We start from the raw sequence: 23,384 nt of genomic DNA, 5'->3' as shown, positions 1-23,384 counted from the left end.
ACTCTCCCGGTCGCATGCCATAGCTACATTACTGTAAGTATTGTCATGAGCTGCTAATGCAACACAGACAAAACACAAAACAATGTCACTAGGATGCACGCTGACTGGCGAATTACAGCGAGCATCATGCTTTCCTCAGAAAGATACACAAAAGTACACCGCCGCGGGTGGTTTTGTGACTTCAGCGGGCCTGCGAGCCAAAATGAAAACAACCCTTGCTCGAGAGGCGCACACCCACGCTGCACTCTGACCCCACCCCCCAGCAGCAAGGAATGGGACATTGGGATGTGGGTGGATACAGCAGGACGTAGGAAGATCGTTAATAGCTGCGCATCTCTAGACAGAGAAATCGATAGCATTATCAGCTTGGCAATGTTAGAATTGCCTACAAGACAGCAACAATTGTTTACAGAATCTTTCAGTTAATTTTCTATTGAACTACAAAGACTCCGTTTAACCATATGCGTCGCTCCTTGTACATTTTCTTGAGCAAAATCACACCCTAAGGAGTTTGTAAGCTCCAACTGATGCCTTTTCAGTACATAATAACTCCATTGTTTCCACATGAGCAACTAGTAAAGGCAATTTAATGGTAATGTAAAACACACTGTTTTCATCTTTGATCTCCAGCCATGCAACAATATGGCACTAGCTGGAGCTAAACACTGCTCAATGCAACATAAAGATATCAGGCTTTCCCAAGTGTCCCCTCATATTCCTCCTTCTCAAATCACTTTGGATCCTGCTCTGGTTGGGGAGCTCATGGGGATGTTGGCTATGATGACACAAGTGGGCTGGGTACAGTAGGATGGTGGTCACGGTCAGCATGGGAACCTCCGCAAGCACTTGTCCCAGTCCAGACACGCGTGAGAAGGCGTAGTCCTTTCCTGCAGCCAAATGACCTAGTGGCCTCATGGGTGAAACGTTATTCATATTTTTCATAATGAATATACATTCTTTCCAAAAAAGCAGCCAAAAATCGGGTGTTTCTATGTCAAACGGTCTTCTGTGGTGTGTATAAAGTGTAACACTGGAATGCAAAATCAACATACAGTATTATACATTTTAACTCTATATCTGATATGGCACAGGTGTCTTCTTTTTTTAAAGACCATTACCATCTGTGTGAAGTGTATTCTTCTGTTTTAAAGTAGATTTAAGACTACCAAGAAACACTCTGTGTGACCCTGATTTAGCCCACTGCAGTTAAAGGTTAATCATCTGTCAGGCTAAGGGAGTGTGGGGCGGGTTGAGGCATGTTCATAACTATTACGGTTCGCCGGCCAATGTATGCCTTTAATTGTATGACTGCTGAGCCGCCACACATCCCACACAGTACCATTATGAATGCAGTGGGGTCAGTGGGGTCAATCCCCTTGGAGTCGAGTAATTCCGAACATACAGTAGAGAGAAGAGAGATGGTATTTGAAGTCATATACTATTGTTATGATAATACGTGTAGTAATAGCACATAAGGAGTAGCACTGGTACACATTATCTATAGCACTACAGTAGTACTAATAATAGTAGCTTATTCATATTGGTGGTTGTAACAATGTGTTTGACTCAATGAGGAATAGGTACTACTGAAAACTAAACAAATAGTATATGTGGAATACTACTGTTTGCCAAAGGGGAAGTCTCTCCTGATTTGCTTTGTGACGCTCACTCCTACTTTAGGGATACAGTGCCCTTGGCACAGAGCTTTAGGACAGATATCGATTCAGGTTTGAATGAATTTGACCCGCATCCCATTCATCTTAGACAGAAAGGGAGATACAGAAGACAGCGCAAGAGAAAAGGTCTACAGCTGTGGCTGAAACACTCTCAGACAGACTCTGTCTCAAGCATCTACACGTTTGGCAGAGCAATTAGAAAATACTGTAATTCAGTTGGACGTCAAGACTAGAAGCAGCAGCAGAGTGTGTTACATGTGAATAGAATGAGGTTTGGTACAGAAGAATCTAGTGCAAATCCAACTCAAAAGGGTTTTAAGATCATCCACAAAGTGAACAAAGCAAGTCAATTGCTTGAACAAAAAAAAAGTTGTGGCATAGTATTTGATACAGCCACACTCGTTGCAACTGCAACAACAAAGAATGGGAACTTGGATGTGTTGACGCCAGAATCAACTTTGACCTATGCTCCCATACGCAGGAATGTGTGAACACATACTACACTTCAGACATCTTTAATGCACATCAAAGTGAATTTGTCAAAATATTTACGACGTCTTCAAATGGGGGGACTAGATACATGAAGTGCTTTCATTTCTAAAGCGTGAAACGGATACGCATGAAAACACCCTCAGATAACGACAAAAGTGACATTCTTTACTGTCGCCTCATATGAAACATTTTGATCTCAAATTCGAAATGCTGGAGTATAGAGACAAACGAAACGTTTTAGCTTCACCGTCCTAATAAATGTGTAGGGAAGTGTAACTTCAACGTGTGTTGCTCCTGGTATTTGCTCAGTAGAGCATCGCCCACACGAACAAAGAAATGGCGGTGACTTCTAAACCTGCGAAACTAACTAGGACAAATCCATTCAGTCATCATCGTGAATCTAGTGATCTAGTGTGGAGATTCTGTCGAGCTACATCATGGCCCTTACCTGGAACGAGGAGATTGATAGTGGCATGTCACCAAGCCAAACTATGCCTACCGGGAGTCAGGTCATTGAAGCTACAGTAGTTCAGAGAACATGCTACATTACCTTCCGGAACTTTCTACCAATGCCAAAGGGAGGGATTTACACATCACACGTCAGTAACCAGCTTAATGTTTGTTGTTGATTATCATGTAGTCTTGTGGGAGAAGCATCTCATTTGGGAGAAAATCTATCTGCCAATAAACAACAGTGTCCTGGCAGTTGAACAATGTTCTGTTCATAGATTCAGTCCGGCTCCTCTGCAGCATCCTCCTCTCATAATCGAAAATCAGTCCATGTTTATTCAAATCCAAACATCAATCAAAAGGTACAACTTATTGAGGGGAGACATACATGGCTAGATGTGTAAGCTCTTTGTGTAGAGAATCTCTGCTAATATGTCGTTGTGCGCTAGATAGACAGATCTGTTTCTGAAAATGCCTGAAGCAGTCGCCAGGTTCCCTGTGGAAAATAATAGGATTCATGCAATACAAATTTTAGTCCAAAAACTGAGAGGCTTTTAATAACCAATTCTCTATTGAAATTAAAAACTAAGAGGGGTGAATGGGTAAATAATAGCCACTGAAAGCTGTACACTGGGCATCTGGGCTTCAGGGAAGGTGGCTGTCATTATTATCTAACATGGAGGCAATGTCCAAGAGGGTGAAAAGAAAATTACTATAATTAGGCGTTGGTTCATGCAGTGATAATTTCAATTCCTGAAAGTTAATGGACAGATGTCACGCCAAGCTTCGTGAGTTACTCAAGGCTTCAAGAGATTCTGTCTTTTAAAACAATTACATTCCCAAATGGAAATGTTGAATAAGACCACTGAAAACCCTAAAGTTAAATCTGTTTTGAAAGGGTGACATGTTTCTTGAATCTTCTCTGTATGTAATCGTTTCACCAACAGGGGAGAGCTTTACCATCCCTTCCTTCAAAGTAACCCAGAGAGGAATGTTTTCTATACTCAAAAGGATATATTTCTCTAATCTTAGTATAGAGTGTGATTTCGTATAAAACCCAGACAACAAAATAATTATTTGGGGGACTTTCACAATTTAATGCATAGCATAGTCCATTTGAAGTAGGATTGTTGACATATATCTGACATTGCATCTAAAAGCATAATTGAGAAATGATCAAAGTTTGCATATGTATTACATTTTGGCCTTATCCAGGCCTTCTTTAAGACGCCATCATGTTTCATCTAAAATTGGTGCCAAATGACACTTTACCACTTACTTTGTCATATGAGTAGTACTTTGATTTCAATAACAATAATAATAAAATATGTCTATTGCAGATATAGATATATATACTGAACAAATACAAACCCAACAATATCAAAGATATATATATATATACTAGGCCCTAATGAAGTTCATTAGGGCATAGTAAATAGATTTCACATGACTGGAAATACAGATAGGCATTTGTTGGTCACAGATATCTTTAAAAAAAGGTAGGGGTGAGGATCAGGCAACCAATCTGTTGTGACCACAATTTGCCTCATGCAGAGTGACACATCTCCGTCGCAAAGGATTGATGTCAGCCTGTGGAATATTGTCCCACTCTGGCTGTGCGATGTTGCTGAATGTTGTCAGGAACTGGAACACTCTGTGGTACACGTCGATCCAGAGCATACAAAACATGCTCAATTGGTGACATGTCTGATGAGTATGCAGGCCATGGAAGAACTGGGACATTTTCAGCTTCCAGGATTTGTGTACAAATCCTTGCGACATGTGGCAGTCAGCATGCCAATTGCACGCTCCCTCAAAATTTGAGATATCTGTGGCAATGTGTTGTGTGACAAAACTGCACATTTTAGGTTGGCATTTTATTGTCCCCAGCACAAGGTGCACCTGTGTAATGATCATGCTGTTTAAATCAGCTTCTTGATATGCCACACCTGTCAGGTGGACGGATTATCTTCATAAACGATAAATGCTCACTGACAGGTATGCAAACAAATTTGTTCACAAAATGTGAGACAGAAATAAGCTTTTTGTACATATGGAACATTTCTGTGATCTTTTATTTCAGCTCATGAAACATGGGACCAACACTTTACATGTTGCGTTTACATTTTTGTTCTCTCTGTGTGTGCATGGAAACAGCCCTTTTTCAGGACCCTGTCTTTCAAAGATAATTCGTAAAAATCCAAATAACTTCACAGATCTTCATTGTTAAGGGTTTAAACACTATTCCCATAAAGAATTAATGAAAATTTACCTGTAGAACGGTCGTTAAGACACTAACAGCTTACAGACGGTAGGCAATTAAGGTCACAGTTATGAAAACTTAGGACAATAAAGAGGCCTTTCAACTGACTCTGAAAAACACCCAAAGAAAGATGCCCAGGGTCCCTGCTCATCTGTGTGAACGTGCCTTAGGCATGCTGCAAGGAAGCATGAGGACTGCAGATGTGGCCAGGGCAATAAATTGCAATGTCCGTACTGTGAGACGTCTAAGACAGCGCTATAGGGAGACAGGACGGACAGCTGATCGTCTTCGCAGTGGCAGACCACGTGTAACAACACCTGCACAGGATCGGTACAACTGAACATCACACCTGCGGGACAGGTACAGGATGGCAACAACAACTGCCCAAGTTACACCAGAAATGCACAATCACTACATCAGTGCTCAGATTGTCCGCAATAGGCTGAAAGAGACTGAGGGCTTGTAAGGCCTGTTGTAAGGCAGGTCCTCACCAGACATCACCGGCAACAACATCGCCTATGAGCACAAACCTACCGTTGCTGGACCAGACAGGACTGGCAAAAAGTGCTCTTCACTGACGAGTCGCAGTTTTCTCTCACCAGGGGTGATGGTTGGATTCGTGTTTATCATCAAAGGATTGAGCGTTACACCGAGGCCTGTACTCTGGAGCGGGATCTGGAGGTGATGGGTCCGTCTTGGTCTGGGGCGGTGTGTCACAGCATCATTGGACTGAGCTTGTTGTCATTGTAGGCAATCTCAACGCTGTGCGTTACAGGAAAGACATCCTCCTCCCTCATGTGGTACCCTTCCTGCAGGCTCATCCTGACATGACCTTACAGCTTGCCAATGCCACCAGCCATACTGCTCGTTCTGTGCGTGATTTCCTGCAAGACGGGAATGTCAGTGTTCTGCCATGGCCAGCGAAGAGCCAGGATCTCAATCCAATTGAGTACGTCTGGGACCTGTTGGATCGGAGGGTGAGGGCTCGGGCCATTCCCCCCAGAAATGGAACTTACAGGTGCCTTGGTGGAAGAGTGGGACAAGAACTCACAGCAAGAACAGGCAAATATGGTGCAGTCTATGTCACGTCCTGACCATAGAAAGCCTGCATTTTCTATGGTAGAGTAGGTCTAGTATATTATTTTCTATGTGGGGTTCTAGGTTTATTTTCTATGTTGGGGTTTGTATATGATTCCCAATTAGAGGCAGCTGGTAATCATTGTCTCTAATTGGGGATCATACTTAAGTTGCATTTTTCCACCTGTGGGTTATGGGATATTGTTTATGTTTAGTTGCCTGTTAGCACTGCATTGCCTTATATTGAACGTGACAGTCCATGAGGAGGAGATGCACTGCAGTACTTATTGCAGCTGGTGGCCACACCAGATACTGACTGGTACTTTTGATTTTGAGCCCCCCCTTTGTTCAGGGACACATTCTTCCATTTCTGTTAGTCACATGTCTGTGGAACTTGTTCAGTTTATGTTTCAGTTGTTGAATCTTGTTATGTTCATACAAATATTTACGTATGTTAAGTTTGCTGAAAATAAACGCAGTTGACAGTGAGGGGACATTTCTTTTTTGCTGAGTTCATCTCACATATATATATATATATATATATATATATATATATATTTTTTATATAAGGTTTTTGATTTTTTTTTACTATTTTCGAAATTGTAGACTAAACATGAAGACATCAAATCTATGAAATAACACATGTGGAATCATGCAGCAACCAAAAAAATAGTTAAACAAATCCAAATATGTTTTATATTTGTGATACTTCAAAGTAGCCATCCTTTGCCTTGATGACAGCAAAAGTAATGCATTGCGATTTAAGTTTCGCCATCAGCTGGAAGACTGTGTCCCCTTTTCTCAACGGAGGGAGGGAGGGAAAAGGGACGGTGAGTCGGGATAGTGAGCCAGGTAGGCAGAGTCCTTCCTTCAGACACATTGTTTTCACTATGTATTCTACCTCTTGGTGATGTCATGCGGAAACACAATGTCAACCTTTCACTGCTATGCGGACGATACACAGCTACACAGATACATTTCGATGAAACATGGTGAAGCCCCAAAATTGCCCACCCTGGAAGCCTGTGTTTCAGACATAAGGAAGGGTGATGGAGGCAAAAGTTTTACTTTTAAACTCAAACAAAACAGAGATGTTAGTTCTAGGTTCCAAGAAACAAAGAGATCTGATGTTGCATCTGACCATTAATCTTGATGGTTGTACAGTCGTCCCAAATAAAACTGTGAAGGACCTCGGATTTACTCTGGACCCTGATCTCTCTTTTGACAAACATCAAGAATCTTTCACGGACAGCTTTTTTCATAACATTGCAAAGATCTGAAACCTTTTGTCCAAAAATTATGCAGAAAGGTAATCCATGCATTTGTCACTTTTAGATTAGACTACTGCAATGCTCTACTCTCCGGCTACCTGGATAAAGCACTAAATAAACTTAATTTAGTGCTAAATACGGCTGCTAGATTGTTGACTAGATCCAAAACATTTGATCATATTACTCCAGTGCTAGCCTCTCTACACTGGCTTCCTGTTAAGGTCAAGGCTGATTTTCAAGTTTATACTGCTAACCTACAAAGCATTACATGGGCTTGCCCCTACAGTACCTAACTCTCCGATTTGGTCCTGCCGTACGCTGCTACGGTCACAAGATGCAGGCCACCTTATTGCTCCTAGAATTTTGAAGCAAACAGCTGGAGGCAGGGCTTTCTCCTATATAGCTCCATTTTTTAGGAATGGTCTGCCTATCCGTGGGAGAGACGCAGACTCGGTCTTGACCTTTAAGTCTTTGCTGAAAACTCATCTCTTCAGTAGGTCCTATGATTGAGTGTAGTCTGGCCCAGGGGTGTGAAGGTGAATGGCAAGGCACTAGAGCCTGGCCGGCTTCCGTCTCTCCACTGGGATTCTCTTGTTTCTAGGTCTTCATGAAACAACAATTTCTTAATCCACGTATGACCTTAGCCTACTACAGGTCTAGGAGGGTAAATCTGGGTAATATCCCTCTTAAAACTCATGCCTAAAATGACCCCATCAACATGTTTTCTATGTCTGAGTTAGAAGCGGGGCCAGACTGGAGCCAGTAATAATCTATGGCATTTTTTCCCCCTCAAGGCCCCTCACACTGGCAAAATGTTTTGTTCCTTGAGGCCCCGATTATTAGCCAGATAATTATAATTTTGCACAAAAAACCCAAGTGAAAACAGGCCCACTAGGCTACAGATGGACCAGCACATCTGGCATTTGCACGAAATGCCAAATGGCCAGTCCAATCCTGGTTACAATGGGAATAACAGAGCTTGCCTATTTAATGTCAATCCATCTCCAGTATAATGTCCTCCCCTCAAAATCATCTGAAGGAAAAGAGGAAGGAGATGTAGGGGGTATAAGTGTCAAAATAGTTTATTAACTGTAAAAGGCAAACTTGCATCAATAATTCTGCAAGGTTGCCTTGCGCGCCTGCAGCACAAATCCACTCCGGCAGTGGAAAAAAAAGCTATTCCATTAAGTGCGTTAAGACGAATCAAGAGCGCACTGTGCCAGGGAAGCGTAGTAGTGTTCAACACTGGTGAGACCTCGCTGAATACGAAGCTTTCCTTTTACTCAATCGTACATTTTACACACCGTTAGTGTGTTTAATTTTCTAACAGTCTGCCGATTTCTGAACCCCACAAACCTAATGATGGAGTTATCCTTGATTTCCGCGCAGGTAAGAAACCTTCCGTTCTAACTGTAATATTTTAGAGCTCAATGACATCACGGCGTTAAGGCTACAATTACGCTCATCAAAGTAATGAGGTTAACACTTGAGATTTCGGATAGGCGGTTTTTCAAGGTAGCCTGCGTCATAGCACGTGTGGGGCAACAGTAGTCTGCAGTGTCTCACTTACTTCGGGACAGGTGAATGGCATTTGGATGCAGACAGGTGACTGAGATGATATGCAGTGTTGTGTTGTGTAAGGTAGGCTATCAGGTGCAGCAGGGGCTCAAAAGGGATTAGGCTATTTCTTGCTGTCGGTTAATGAATGACTGCGGGAAATTGATCACCTCTGGCAAATGGTTCCATCTGGGATATTGTGCTTTTTAAAATTGATTAGAAACCTGGCAACTTACTACTTATACTAGCAAACCTCAACTACCACCGCTACTACTCATAGCAGCCTAATAATAAGAATAATCATTGCCATACATTTATAATCAGATGGAAATTATAGCCTAATGATCATGCACATTTGTCACCGCATTTACCTTTCACTGACATCAGTGTGTGTACAGTGCATTCGGGAAGTATTCAGACCCCTTGACATTTCCCACATTGTGTTACAGCCTTATTCTAAAATGGATTAAATATTTTTTTTCCCGTCAACAATCTACATGCAGTCGCCCATAATGACAAAGCAACATAAGTTTTGTTAAAATTTATCCAAATGTATATAAAAATAGGAATATCACATTTACATAAGTATTCAGACTCTTTAATCAGTACTTTGTTGAAGCACCTTTGACAGCGATTACAGCTCCGAGTCCTCTTGGGTATGATGGTACAAGCTTGGCACACCTGTATTTGGGGAGTTTTTCTCTGCGGATCGTCTCAAACCCTGTCAGGTTGAATGGGGATCGTCGCTGCACAGCTATTTTTAGGTCTCTCCAGAGATGTTTGATCGGGTTCAAGTCCATGCTCTGGCTGGGCCACTCAAGGATATTCAGAGACTTGTCCTGAAGCCGCTCCTGCGGTGTGCTTAGGGTCGTTGTCCTGTTGGATGGGGAACCTTCGCCCCAGTCTGAGGTCCTGAGCGCTCTGGAGCAGGATTTCTTCAAGAATCTCTATGTACTTTTCTCCCTTCATCTTTCCCTCGATCCTGACTAGTCTCCCACTCCCTGCCCCTGAAAAAACATCCCCTCTGCATGATTCTGCCACCACCATGCTTCACCGTAGGGATGGTGTCAGGTTTCCTCCAGACATGACGCTTGGCATCCAGGCCAAAGAGTTCACTACCAACGTTACCATGCACACGCCATCACTGATTAAAGGTGAGCCCATTGAAATAGTGGAAGAGTACAAAAACCTTGGGTTAATCTTTGACAACAATCAGTGTACTGACGCTCTTTTTAAGAAAGGCCAACAGACTGTATTTCCTACGGAAACTGCACTTTTTAAAAATGTTGATCTAACCATCATGGTTCTCTTTTATAAATCATTCATTGAGAGCATTCTGTCCAACTACATGACCTGATGGTTTGTGAATATCAAGTTGCACAGAAAAATAGGTTGGGCAAGATAGTCAGGACTTGCAGAAAAATCATGGGGCAGCAACAGCAAGAACTGTCATCTCTCTACCTGGGCAGAGGCCTCCTTGAGGGGAGTAAAATAGCGGTTGACTCTTCCCATCCACTCCATCCTGAATTCCAGCTCCTTCCCTCTGGCTGCAGGTACAGACTACCTAAGGTTTAAAAAAAATAAATAGGGCCAAGTACTCTTTTATTCCGAATGCAATTCTACAACTTAACAAAATGTTGGACTAATTACACTTAGCGCTTGCACTATGAAACTGCACTTACCCTACCTATTTTCTTGTAAATATCCTTTGCTATTTATTTAAAAAAAATGTTATGTGATATGTTTTATGACTGCTGCAAGATGAATTGCCTCTCTGAGGGCATTCACATATTCTGAATCAATCTTGGTTTCATCATCCCAGAGAATCCTGTTTCTCATGGTCTGAGAATCCTTTAGGTGCCTTTTGGCAAACCCCAAGTGGGCTATCATGCGCCTTTTATCGAGGAGTGGTTTCCGTCTGGCCACTCTACCGTAAAGGCCTGATTGGTGGAATACTGCGGAGATGGTTGTCCTTCTGGAAGGTTCTCCCATCTCCATAGAGGAACTCTGGAGCTCTGTCAGTGACCATCGGGTTCTTGGTCACCTCGCAGACCAAGGCCCTTCTCCACCGGTTGCTCAGTTTGGCCGGGTGGCCAGCTCTAGGAAGAGTCTTGGGGGTTCCAACCTTCTTCCCTTTAAGAATGATGGAGGCCACTGTGTTCTTGGGGATCTTCAATGCTGGTACACTTCCCCAGATCTGTGCCTCGACACAATCGTGTCTCGGAGCTCCACGGACAATTCCTTCCAGCTCATGGTGGTCTTTGCTCTGACATGCACTGTCAACTGTGAGACCCTATATAGACAGGTGTGTACCTTTCCAAATCATGTCCAATCAACAAAATTCACCACAGGTAGACTCCAAGTTGTAGAAACATCTCAAGGATGATCAATGGAAACAGGATGTACCTGAGCTCAATTTCGAGTCTCATAGCAAAGGGTCTGAATATTTACAGTTGAAGTCGGAAGTTTACATACACCTTAGCCAAGTACATATAAACTCAGTTTTTCACAATTCCTGACATTTTATCCAAGTACAAATTCCCTGTTTTAGGTCAGTTAGGATCACCACTTCATTTAAAGAATGTGAAATGTCAGAATAATAGCAGAGAGAATGATTGATTTCAGCTTTTACTTCTTTCATCACATTCCCAGTGGGTCAGAAGTTTGCATACACTCAATTAGTATTTGGTAGCATTGCCTTTAACTTGTTTAACTTTGGTCAAACATTTCGGGTAGCCTTCCACAAGCTTCCCACAATAAGTTGGGTGAATTTTGGCCCATTCCTCCTGACAGAGCTGGTGTAACTGATTCAGGTTTGCTCGAACATGCTTTTTCAGTTCTGCACACCAATTTTCTATAGGATTGAGGTCAGGGCTTTGTGATGGCCACTCCGATACCTAAACTTTGTGGTCCTTAAGCCATTTTGCCACAACTTTGGAAGTATTCTTGTGGTCATTGTCCATTTGGAAGACCCATTTGCGACCAAGCTTTAACTTCCTGACTGATGTCTTGAGATGTTGCTCCATCTGTTTTGTGAAGTGCACCAGACCCTCCTGCAGCAATGCCCTCCCCCAACATGCTGCTGCCACCCCCGTGCTTCACGGTTGGGATGGTGTTCTTTGGCTTGCAAGCCTCCTCTGTTTTCCTCCAAACATAATGATGGTCATTAAGTCCAAACAGTTCTAATTTTGTTTCATCAGACCAGAGGACATTTCTCCAAAAAGTACGATCTTTGTCCCCAAGCGCAGTTGTAAACCGTAGTCTGGCTTTTTTATGGTGGTTTTGGAGCAGTGGCTTCTTCCTTGCTGAGCGGCCTTTCAGGTCATGTTGATATAGGACTCGTTTTTACCTTGGATATAGATACTTTTGTACCTCTTTCCTCCAGCATCTTCACAAGGTCCTTTGCTGTTGTTCTGGGATTGATTTGCACTTTTTGCACCAAAGTACGTTCATCTCTAGGAGACAGCACGCTTCTCCTTCCTTAGCGGTGTTATTGTTGCGTGGACCCATGGTGTTTATACTTGTGTACTATTGTTTGTACAGATGAACGTGGTACCTTTTTGGCGTTTGGAAATTGCTCCCAAGGATGAACCAGACTTGTGGAGGTGTAAAAAAAAAAATCTGAGGTCATGGCTGATTTCTTTTGCTTTTCCCATGATGTCAAGCAAAGAGGCAATGAATTTGAAGGTAGGCCTTGAAATACATCCACAGGTACACCTCCAATTGTCTCAAATGAGGTCAATTAGCCTATCAGAAGATTCTAAAGACATAATATAATTTTGGGAAATTCTCCAAGCTGTTTAAAGGAACAGTCAACTTAGTGTATGTAAACTTCTGACCTACTGGAATTGTGATACAGTGAATTATAAGTGAAATAATCTGTCTGTAAACAATTGTTGGAAAAATGACTTGTGTCATGCACAAAGTAGATGTCCTAAACGACTTGCCAAATCTATAGTTTGTTAACAAGAAATTTGTGGAGTGGTTGAAAAACGAGTTTTAATGACTCCAACCTAAGTGTAGGGAGGTTGTATGTTCATAAGGCATTTTCTGTTTTTCATTTTTCATAATTTGCAAACATTTTTCAACTTCTTCACTTTGTCATTATGGGGAATTGTGTGTAAATGAAGTTTTTAAAATTTGAATTAATACATTTTCCAACAAGGCTGTAACGTAACAAAATGTGGAAATGGGAAGGGGTCCAAACTTACCGAATGCACTGTACTGTGCATTATGCCTTTTGAAGTTGAGAGGTCTCCTGGAATCTTGCTGGTTATTGCAACATTTGACATTACCCACTTGATAGTTTTTTGAAAGGTGTATACACTGAACAGAAATATAAATGCAACATGCAACAATTTCAGATCATATAAGGAAATCAGTCAATTGAAATAAATGAATTTGTCCCTGATCTATGGATTTCACATGACTGGGAATACAGACATGCATCTGTTGGTCACAGATACCTTAAATGAAAAGGTAGGGGCGTGGATTAGAAAAGCCAGTCGGTATCTGGTGTGTCCACCATTTGCCTCTTACAGTGTGACGTATCTCCTTCGCATGGAGTTGATCAGGCTGTTGAATATGGAAGATTGTTCCACTGCTCTTCAATGGCTCTGTGAAGTTGCTGGATATTGGTGGGAACTGGAACACACTGTCATAGACGTTGATCCAGAGCATCACAAACAGGCTCAATGGGTGACATGTCTGGTGAGCATGAAAGCCATGGAAGAACTGGGGCATTTTCAGGATTTGTGTACAGATCCTTGTGACATGGGGCTGTGCATCATCATGCTGGAACGTGGTGATGGCGGCGAACGAGTGGCACGACAATGGGCCTTAGGATCTCGTCACAGTATCTCTGTGCATTCAAATTGCCATTGATAAAATGCAATTGTTTGTTGTCTGTAGCTTATGCTTGCCCATACCATAACCACACCGTCACAATGGGGCACTCTGTTCACAACATTATCAGCAAATCGCTTACCCAAACAATGCCATACACGCTGTCTGCCATCTACCTGGTACAGTTGAGACCGGGATTAATCCGTGAAGAGCACACTTCTCCAGCGTGCTAGTAACCATCGGTGAGCATTTGTCCACTGAAGTCTATTACAATGCTGATGCAGTCAGGTCAAAACCCTGGTGAGGACGACAAGCTTCCTGAGACGGGTTCTGACAGTCAGTCTGTGCAGAATTTCTTCGGTTGTTCAAACCCACAGTTTATCAGCAGTCCAGGTGGCAGGTCTCAGACAATCCCGCTGGTGAAGAAGCCGGATGTGGTGGTCCTGGGCTGGAGGGGTTGCACGTGGTCTGCGGTTGTGAGGCTGGTTGGACGTACTGCCAAAATCTGTAAAATAACTGAGGCGACTTTTGGTAGACAAATTAACATCATATTTTCCGGCAACTGCTCTGGTGGATATTCCTGCAGTCAGCATGCCAATTGCACACTCCCTCAACTTGAGACATCCGTGGCATTGTGTTGTGTGACCTTTTATTGTCCCCAGCTCAATGTGCACCTGTGTAATGATCATGCTGTTTAATCAGCTTCTTGTTATGCCACACCTGTCAAGTGGATGGATTATCTTGGCAAAGGAGAAATGCTTACTACCAGGGATGTAGACAAATTTGTGCCCAAAGTTTGATAGAAATAAGCTTTTTGTTCGTATAAATTTAATTTAATTTGATTTCAGCTCGTGAAACATGGGACCAACACTTTAGATGTTGCCTTTATATTTTTGTTCAGTATAATATACTCCATCTGACCAGGTAGCACATCTATACACACACACTTAGCAGTTTGAAAATGAGCCTTTGAAGGGAAAAATAAAGTACATCGACAAACATGACTATCTTAAAATCATATTCCTCATAGACACTGTCCAAACACATGATCAAAGGATCTACATAGTTTGTCTGAGTCATTTCCTTGAATTCAGGAGAAAGCAGTTGCTCACATCTTTTTGAGCAATTTGCTCCGATACCTCTTGTCAACTCATGTTCAAGTAATATTTTAAGCAATTGCCCAAGTGTTTCACCCTCGAGTATCTCTAAATATTGCCCAGAATGTGTCTTGCCCGTATCCCCATGGAACATTTCAGTATCCACATCACTACTGAAGCTTAGGATGCACCTCCAGGCATGATCCAGCACAGGTTTTTCAGAGCAACACTTGAGAGTAGTTATTGGAGCCGTCCGAGTTGTTATCATATCTCTCCACGTCTGCAGAACCATGGGGCATCGTGAATCGTGCATTGCTCTAGGACCATCAAATCAAAGTTGAGAGTTATATATTTTCTATTTTTCTTATACCTCGCTATTCGTCTCTCAATATATGAATCTGTAATATGACTTTCCTTAAGAACTGAAAAAAGTACTCCACTTTAGGGCCTTATTGCCAAAATCACAAAGTATCCCTTTAAGGGTAAACATTCCAGCTCTTCAAGCCCCCATGCTGTCTTTTAAATTTAGTTTTTTAAATAATCACTGTATGTTTCATGAAAATAACTCTGAAGATATGTTTTTTTTATCACTTATTTTCCTGAGCCCCCTTTTGTCATTGAAATGCTCAGTCTGATTGTGTGGGCATATACATTTTTATATATTTAAAGTCGGAAGTTTACAAACACCTAGGTTGGAGTCGTTAAAAATAGTTTTTCAACCACTCCACAAATTTCTTGTTGACAAACTATGGTTTTGGCTAGTCGGTTAGGACATCTACTTTGTGCATGACACAAGTCATTTTTCCAACAATAGTTTACAGACAGATTATTTCACTTATAATTCACTGTATCACAATTCCAGTGGGTCAGAAGTTTACATACACGAAGTTGACTGTGCTGTTAAACAGCTTGGAAAATTCCCCAAAATGATGTCATGGCTTTAGAATCTTCTGATAGGCTAATTGACATCTTTTGAGTCAATTGGAGGTGTACCTGTGGATGTATTTCAAGGCCTACCTTCAAACTCAGTGCCTCTTTACTTGACATCATGGGAAAACAAAAGAAATCAGCCAAGAGCTCAGAAAATAAATGGTAGACCTCCACAAATCTTGTTCATCCTTGGCAGCAATTTCCAATCGCCTGAAGATACCACGTTCACCTGTACAAAAAATGAATGCAAGTATAAACACCATGAGACCACGCAGCCGTCATACCGCTCAGGAAGTTCTGTCTCCTAGAGATGAGCGTACTATGGTGTGAGAAGTGCAAATCCATCCCAGAACAACAGCAAAGGACCTTGTGAAGATGCTGGAGGAAACAGGTACAAAAGTATCTATATCCACAGTAAAACGAGTCCTATATCGACATAACCTGAAAGGCCGCTCAGCAAGGAAGAAGCCACTGCTCCAAAACCACCATAAAAAAGCCAGACTACGGTTTGCAACTGCACATGAGGACAAATATCGTACTTTTTGGAGAAATGTCCTCTGGTCTGATGAAACAAAAATATAACTGTTTGGCCATAATGACCATCATTATGTTAGGAGGAAAAAGGGGGATGCTTGCAAGCTGAAGAACACCCTCCCAACCTTGAAGCAGGGGGGTGGCAGCATCATGTTGTGTGGTTGCTTTGCTGCAGGAGGGACTGGTGCACTTCACATAATGGATGGCATCATGAGGTAGGAAAATGATGTGGATATATTGAAGCAACATCTCAAGACATCAGTCGGGAAATTAAAGCTTGGTTGCAAATCTGTCGCAAAATGTGGCAAAATGGCTTAAGGACAACCAAGTCAAGGTATTGGAGTGGTCATCACAAAGCCCTGACCTCAATCCTATTGACAATTTGTAGGCATAACTAAAAAAGTGTGTGTGAGCAAGGAGGCCTACAACCTGACTCAGTTACACCAGCTCTGTCAGGAGGAATGGGACATAATTCATCCAATTTATTGTGGGAAGCTTGTGGAAGGCTAGCCGAAATGTTTGACCAAAGTTAAACTATTTAAAGGCAATGCTACCAAATACTAATTGAGTGTATGTAAACTTCTGACCCACTGGGTGTGATGAAAGAAATACAAGCTGGAAGAAATAATTCTCTCTAATATTCTGACATTTCACATTCTTAAAATAAAGTGGTGATCCTAACTGACCTAAAACAGGGATTTTTTTACAAGGATTAAATGTCAGGAATTGTGAAAAACTGAGTTTAAATGTATTTGGCTAAGGTGTACAGTGAAGGAAAAAAGTATTTGATCCCCTGCTGATTTTGTACGTTTGCCCACTGACAAAGAAATTATCAGTCTATCATTTTAATGGTAGGTTTAATTGAACAGTGAGAGACAGAACAACAACAAAAAAAATCCAGAAAACGCACGTCAAAAATGTTATGAATTTATTCACATTTAAATGAGGGAAATAAGTATTTGACCCCCTCTCAATCAGAAAGAATCCTGGCTCCCTGGCGTCTTTTATACAGGTAACGAGCTGAGATTAGGAGCACACTCTTAAAGGGAGTGATCCTAATCTCAGTTTGTTACCTGTATAAAAGACACCTGTCCACAGAATCAATCAATGAGAAGGTGACAACAGTTGGTGCGATTATTCGCAAATGGAAGAAACACAAAAGAACTGTCAATCTCCCTTGGCCTGGGGCTCCATGCAAGATCTCACCTTGTGGAGTTGCAATGATCATGAGAACGGTGAGGAATCAGCCCAGAACTACATGGGAGGATCTTGTCAATGATCTCAAGGCAGCTGGGACCATAGTCACCAAGAAAACAATTGGTAACATACTACGCCGTGAAGGACTGAAATCCTGCAGTCCCCGCAAGGTCTCCCTGCTCAAGAAAGCACATATACAAGCCCATCTGAAGTTTGCCAATGAACATCTGAATGATTCAGAGGACAACTGGGTGAAAGTGTTGTGATCAGATGAGACCAACATGTAGCTCTTTGGCATCAACTCAACTCGCCGTGTTTGGAGGAGGAGGAATGCTGCCTATGACCCCAAGAACACCATCTCCACCGTCAAACATGGAGGTGGAAACGTTATGCTTTGGGGGTGTTTTTCTGCTAAGGGGACAGGACAACTTCACCGCATCAAAGGGACAATGGACGGGGCCAATTCTTGGGTGAGAACCTCCTTCCCTCCTTCCCTTTGAATCAAGTGTTGTTTTGTTATATCAGTTTATAAACCAATTGCCAAGGAATCGGCACATCAGAATTCTCTTCCCAACTATTTTGCAACCTGTATGGCGCTGCGGTCAACATGTTGGTCCTCAAGTAAAACTGCTATATTTTAATTTATGACAAATAATAATTTATTTTTTTGCCAATTTTGTTCTTTAATAAAGGGCAAACAATCAAGATCCCTACCTTCTCCCCATCCCTCATTTTTGTTGCTGTAATGGTGCAATCAGTTGGTTGTCATTTTGGATAGAGAAAACATTTCCATATGTTTGTTAACAGCACGTTACAACTCCACCTTTCCTAATCATAATATCGTATTTATATATATATATATATTGTCAATAAGTATATTTGAATCATATTATTTCTTGTAATATTTGTTGTATTTTCTGGAGGATGAAACTGGAATTGCAACCAGCTTTGTTTGGCTTGTTTTAGAAAGGCCAATGTTTTTAAAAATGGTTCCATTTTCAATTAACTGGAAGTGAGAGGGTGTAGTCTGGATAAAGGGAAAAAGGCCATTTTTGAACAAGGGATGAGCCATACTTACTAATTTACTAATTTAATTGTTATAATTATTATTAATTATAACATTTGTATGACTGATGCGTTTAGTGAGAGGTTTAATGCTTTAATATTTCATAATGTTAGCCACCGGAACTCAGATTCATTATATAAATAAGCACGTTTTATTTTGTCTGGCTTGCAATTCCAAATAAAGTGGGTTTTTTTTGTGCAAAAAAAGACAAGTCGTTCGGCATAGCCAGAGCCATAAGTAAGTAGGTAAACAATTCATCAGGGGTATTTACCTTGCCATGGTAGCAAGATCTTATCTATTTTTGCTAACGTTCTGTTAAGATTTGTTTTAAGTTCTTTTATTTCTTGAGGGATACAAATACAGACTATATCCCCGTCAGACCATTTTATTGATAAACTACACAGTAATGTAAAAGTTTTTTTTACCCTTATCATAGTTTGGCTGTAATCCAGAGAGGCTAGAAAAATTTTCTAGACCCTCTGAGGCTGTTCGATGATCCAGATTGCGGATTTAAGGCAAAATTTGAGTCGTCGGTGTACAATTACACCATAGTTTTTAATCCCTGGATTTCTAGCCCCTCTACTGTATATAGTTGTTGGAGCTGATTTTAATAGCTAACATTTTGATGGCCATAATAAATAGATATGCTGACAGTGGACAACGTTGTTTTACTCCTCTTGACAGTTTAATACTTTCTGAGAAGTAGACATTATTTTGTGTTTTACACTTGCGGTTACTATACATAACTTTAACCAATTGTGTAAGAGATTCTCCAAAATGTAAATAGTCCAGGCAGTTATGTATAAATTCTAGTCGTACTTTATCAAAAGCCTTTTCAAAATCTGCTATGAATACCAGTCCTGGTTTCCTAGATTTTTTTTATAGTATTCTATTGTTTCAAGAACTTGTCTGATATTATCTCCAATGTATCTTCCATGTAAAAAAAAACCTGTCTGATCAGGATGAATAATATCCGACAACACCTTTTTAAATTCTATGTGCTATGCATTTTGCTAGGAGTTTTGCATCACACAAGTCTTTCTGTACCGCTGTTAATTTTACACTATTATTATAAAAACAAATCCCTACAGTTAACTTCAGTTGGTGGAAATGGAGGAGACTGAAACGTGAACAGATGCTTAAAGTACTTCTCTTCCTCTTTCAAAATAATGTCTTCTTAAAATAATTTCTCTGATAATCGTCATGTTAAACTTTCAAGAATGAATTTTCAAAAGTTAAGGCATACAAACTAAAACAATCTCCTCCATTGTTTTGATTATTTTACACCAGAGTAAACTTCATGGAAGGGCATAAGCAGCTGGTAATAGTTTAAACAACTTCTTTCTTTGGGCAGTTTTTAATCAAGTGGCAAAATGTTAATGAGATGCCTTAAGTAGAGCACAGGCTTGCATGTACTGCGCATCTGCTCCATTGCCTAGCTGCTATAATTATAGAAACACACATTTGACAGTAAAAGCCATTGAGTGCTATGCTTATTAAATGTCTATAGACACAATTTCAAACTTATTTAGTATATAGTTCTCATTCTTGAACTGGAAGTGAGGAAATATTTCTCCCCGTTTTTAGTTTTTTCCATGTTTTTTGAGTTAGTTGAGCAAAATAGTTTTACCATAATGTCTATGGCACAAGGCACACAACGGATACAAGTGGAGGACGTTGGTAGCTGACAGTGACTCCACTGAGCTTGTAATCATGGTCATCTGAAGTGCACTTGAAATGTACTAGGTCATCCTCTCTCAAGAGATTCACTGTCACAGGCCAACAATCCCCTTCAGAATGTGCATGCATGCATAGATGTGCTTGCATTTGTGTGTGTATGTACATGTATTTGACCAAGTAAGTGCATGTGAGTGAGAGTGAAGAGCATACAGTGCATTCGGAAAGTATTCAGGCTCCTTCCGTTTTTACACATTTTATTACATAACAGCCTTATTCTAAAATGGATTAAATAAAACATTTTACTCATCAATCTACACACAATACCCCATAATGACAAAGGGAAGGTTTTTAGAAATGTTTGGAAATGTATTACAAATAAAAAACTGAACCCCGATAATGACAAAGCGAAACACAGGTTTTGAGACAATACCATATTTACAATGATACTCAAAATTGTCCTCAGGTGCAACATGTTTCCATTGAACATCCTTGAGATGTTTCTACAACTTGATTGGCGTCCACCTGTGGAAAATTAAATTGATTGGACATGATTTGGAAATGCACACACACCTGTCTATATAAGGTCCCACAGTTGACGGTGCATGTCAGAGAGAAATCCAAGCCATGAGGTCAAAGGAATTGTCCATAAAGCTCAGAGACACAATTGTGTCGAGGCACAGATCTGGGAAGGGTACCAAAATATGTCTGCAGCATTGAAGGTCCACAAGGTCCACACAGTGGCCTCCATCATTCTTAAATGGAAGAAGTTTGGAACCACCTGGACTCTTTCTTTGGAACCACCAAGGTCAGCAAGGTAACCAAGAACCCAATGATTACTCTGACAGAGTTCCTCTGTGGAGAGTGGAGAACCTTCCAGAAGGACAACCATCTCTGCAGCACTCCACCAATCAGGCCTTTATGGTAGAGTGGCCAGATGGAAGCCATTCCTCAGTAAGGCACATGACAGCACGCTTGCAGTTTGCCAAAATGCACCTAAAGGACTCTGGTTTGATGAAACAAAGATTGACTTCTTGGGCCTGAGGAGGAAACCTGGCATCATCCCTACGGTGAAGCATGGTGGTGGCAGCATCATGCTGTGGGGAGGTTTTCAGTGTCAGGGACTGGGAGACTAGTCTGGATTGAGGAAAAGATGAATGGAGCAAAGTACAGAGAGAAACCTGCTCCAGAGCGCTCAGGACTTCAGACTGGGGCGAAGGTTCACCTTCCAACAGGAAAATGACCTTCAGCACATATTCAAGGCAGCGCAGGAGTGGCTTGGGGACAAGTCTCTGAGTGTCCATGACTGGCCCAGCCAGAGCCCAGACTTGAACCCAATCAAACATCTCTGGAGAGACATGAAAATAGCTTTGCTGCGACGCTCCCCATCCAACCTGACAGAGCTTGAGAGAATCTGCAGAGAAAAAACCCAAATACAGGTGTGCCAAGCTTGTAGAATCTACCCAAGAAGACTCAAGGCTGTAATCGCTGCCAAAGGTGCTTTACTAAGTAAAGCGTCTGAATACTTATGTAAATGTCATATGTCAGTTTTCCATTTTTTATAAAGTAGCAAAAATGTCTAAATCTGTTTTTTCTTTGTCATTATGGGGTATTATGTGTAGCTTGATGAGCGGGAAAAAAACAATGTAAACCATTTTAGAATAAGGCTGTAAAGTAACTAAATGTGGAAAAAGTCAAGGGGTCTGAATAATTTCCAAATGCAATGTATGTGAATGAGGTAGTTTCAGTGTGGCCTTATCTCTCGGGTTTATGTGAACTTCCAGTCAGCTTCATCTGTCTCTGTCCTTAGTTCTCAGTCCTCTGGCCATCACAGCAGATGGAGAGTAAAGGATTGTGGCTTACAAGCATTGGACCAGACGTCCCTGTTTTTTTTTTTACCATAGACATCCGCTGTCCAGACTGTAATTCCTCTATGCTCCATGGGCTTTTGGATGGGAGGCATATTGAGAGGGTGGGGGACTGGGGTTGGAGAGGGTGACAAAGCTTTAATAATGTAACAAAATGAGTCACATTGCAGCTGAGAAGGATTGGGATACAGAATGGTTGAACTAGACTAGTGTTATGCTAATGGAACATGTAACCTGCACTCTTGAGTTAGTCATAACACTTATCACAAATTCATCAGGGGGTGGCTTACAAGATCATAGAAATGTTTAGTGCCCACATTAACAGTGTAAATGTCCACTTGTGGTAATATCATACTTTTAAAAAATAAGTTATTCTTCATGGTCGATTTTGACAATGACATCAGTCTCCATAGAAGACATAATTGGTTGCACTTTAACTGTTTCCTCAAGCTAATCTCATGCAAAATGACTCAAATGTTCCTATGCTAATAGATTTAGGGAGAGAGCATTACTACGTTCATGTCTTTTGTTTTCTGGGAGCTGAACCAAGGCCGTTTCCAATTTGAATGATAACGAAAAGTAAACCGCTTACGGCAATCAAAAGATTATTCCTCCCAAAAGTATTTATCTAACAAATCACACAACATTTTTATATTTGTTATCTGAGATTTTAATGTCAATAGTGAATTTGTAGTGGATAAAATGGTCAGATGACTTATTACATTGAAAAATGTCTAAAACTTGTATATTATCCACGGACTCACCAGATGCAGTGCCTTAGACCGCTGTGCCACTCAGGACATGTGTTAGAGAGGAGTGTGTGTGTATGTATGGGTGTGCTGTTGAAGTTCACTGTAGAGCACAGTGGACTTCAATCCAGTCAAGTTTGGAGTGCATTTCCCTTTTCCCTCCATTTTATTTCCTGTAAGTTTTTGTCAATGAATGTAATAGAAACAAATTGAGGACATTGCACACTACAAGAGTAGGCTACACACGACACGAGAAATAGATTGACATTTCAAATCAGTGAGATTGGACTTTAAGTGGATAGCGAGACTGGTGTGATGTAGAAAAGCCCATTGGTGTCTCTCTGTCACCTCATGAAGACAAACTTTCACCCTCAGGGACGATTAGGTGGATAGTTATAATCCCCCCAAATCAGTTTAGATCAGTGTCAGTAAGTATTGTGCTTTACATTGTAATCTTGGGTAATCTATCTGAAGGAAATTTACAGTTATGAAGTAGGGAACGGGGTATAACATACTATGATGAGACAACAACCAATCATATTCACCCCCCCAAGGCCGTCCTCGGATGTCCCGTCTTTCTAGCCAAACCCCTTGGCGGCGCTGGGCCAAAATATGTTAAACCTCGTTCCCCCCTT

General features: G+C 41.2%; 1 protein-coding gene across 1 annotated transcript in view; it reads left to right on the top strand.

Annotated features, from left to right (window-relative positions):
• The first annotated feature begins 8,479 nt into the window (after window positions 1-8,479).
• LOC139386297 (uncharacterized protein C14orf132) overlaps window positions 8,480-23,384 on the top strand; it is a 34,298-nt gene continuing 19,393 nt past the window's right edge. Inside the window, exon 1 of the mRNA XM_071131797.1 lies at window positions 8,480-8,618. Coding sequence (XP_070987898.1) covers window positions 8,589-8,618 — 30 coding nt within the window. The 5' untranslated portion in view covers window positions 8,480-8,588. The remainder of the gene's footprint in view (window positions 8,619-23,384) is intronic.

Source organism: Oncorhynchus clarkii, chromosome 27 (assembly GCF_045791955.1).
Source record: "Oncorhynchus clarkii lewisi isolate Uvic-CL-2024 chromosome 27, UVic_Ocla_1.0, whole genome shotgun sequence".
NCBI classification, from domain to species: Eukaryota; Metazoa; Chordata; class Actinopteri; order Salmoniformes; family Salmonidae; genus Oncorhynchus; species Oncorhynchus clarkii.
This window is presented reverse-complemented; position numbering and strand designations above follow the sequence as displayed.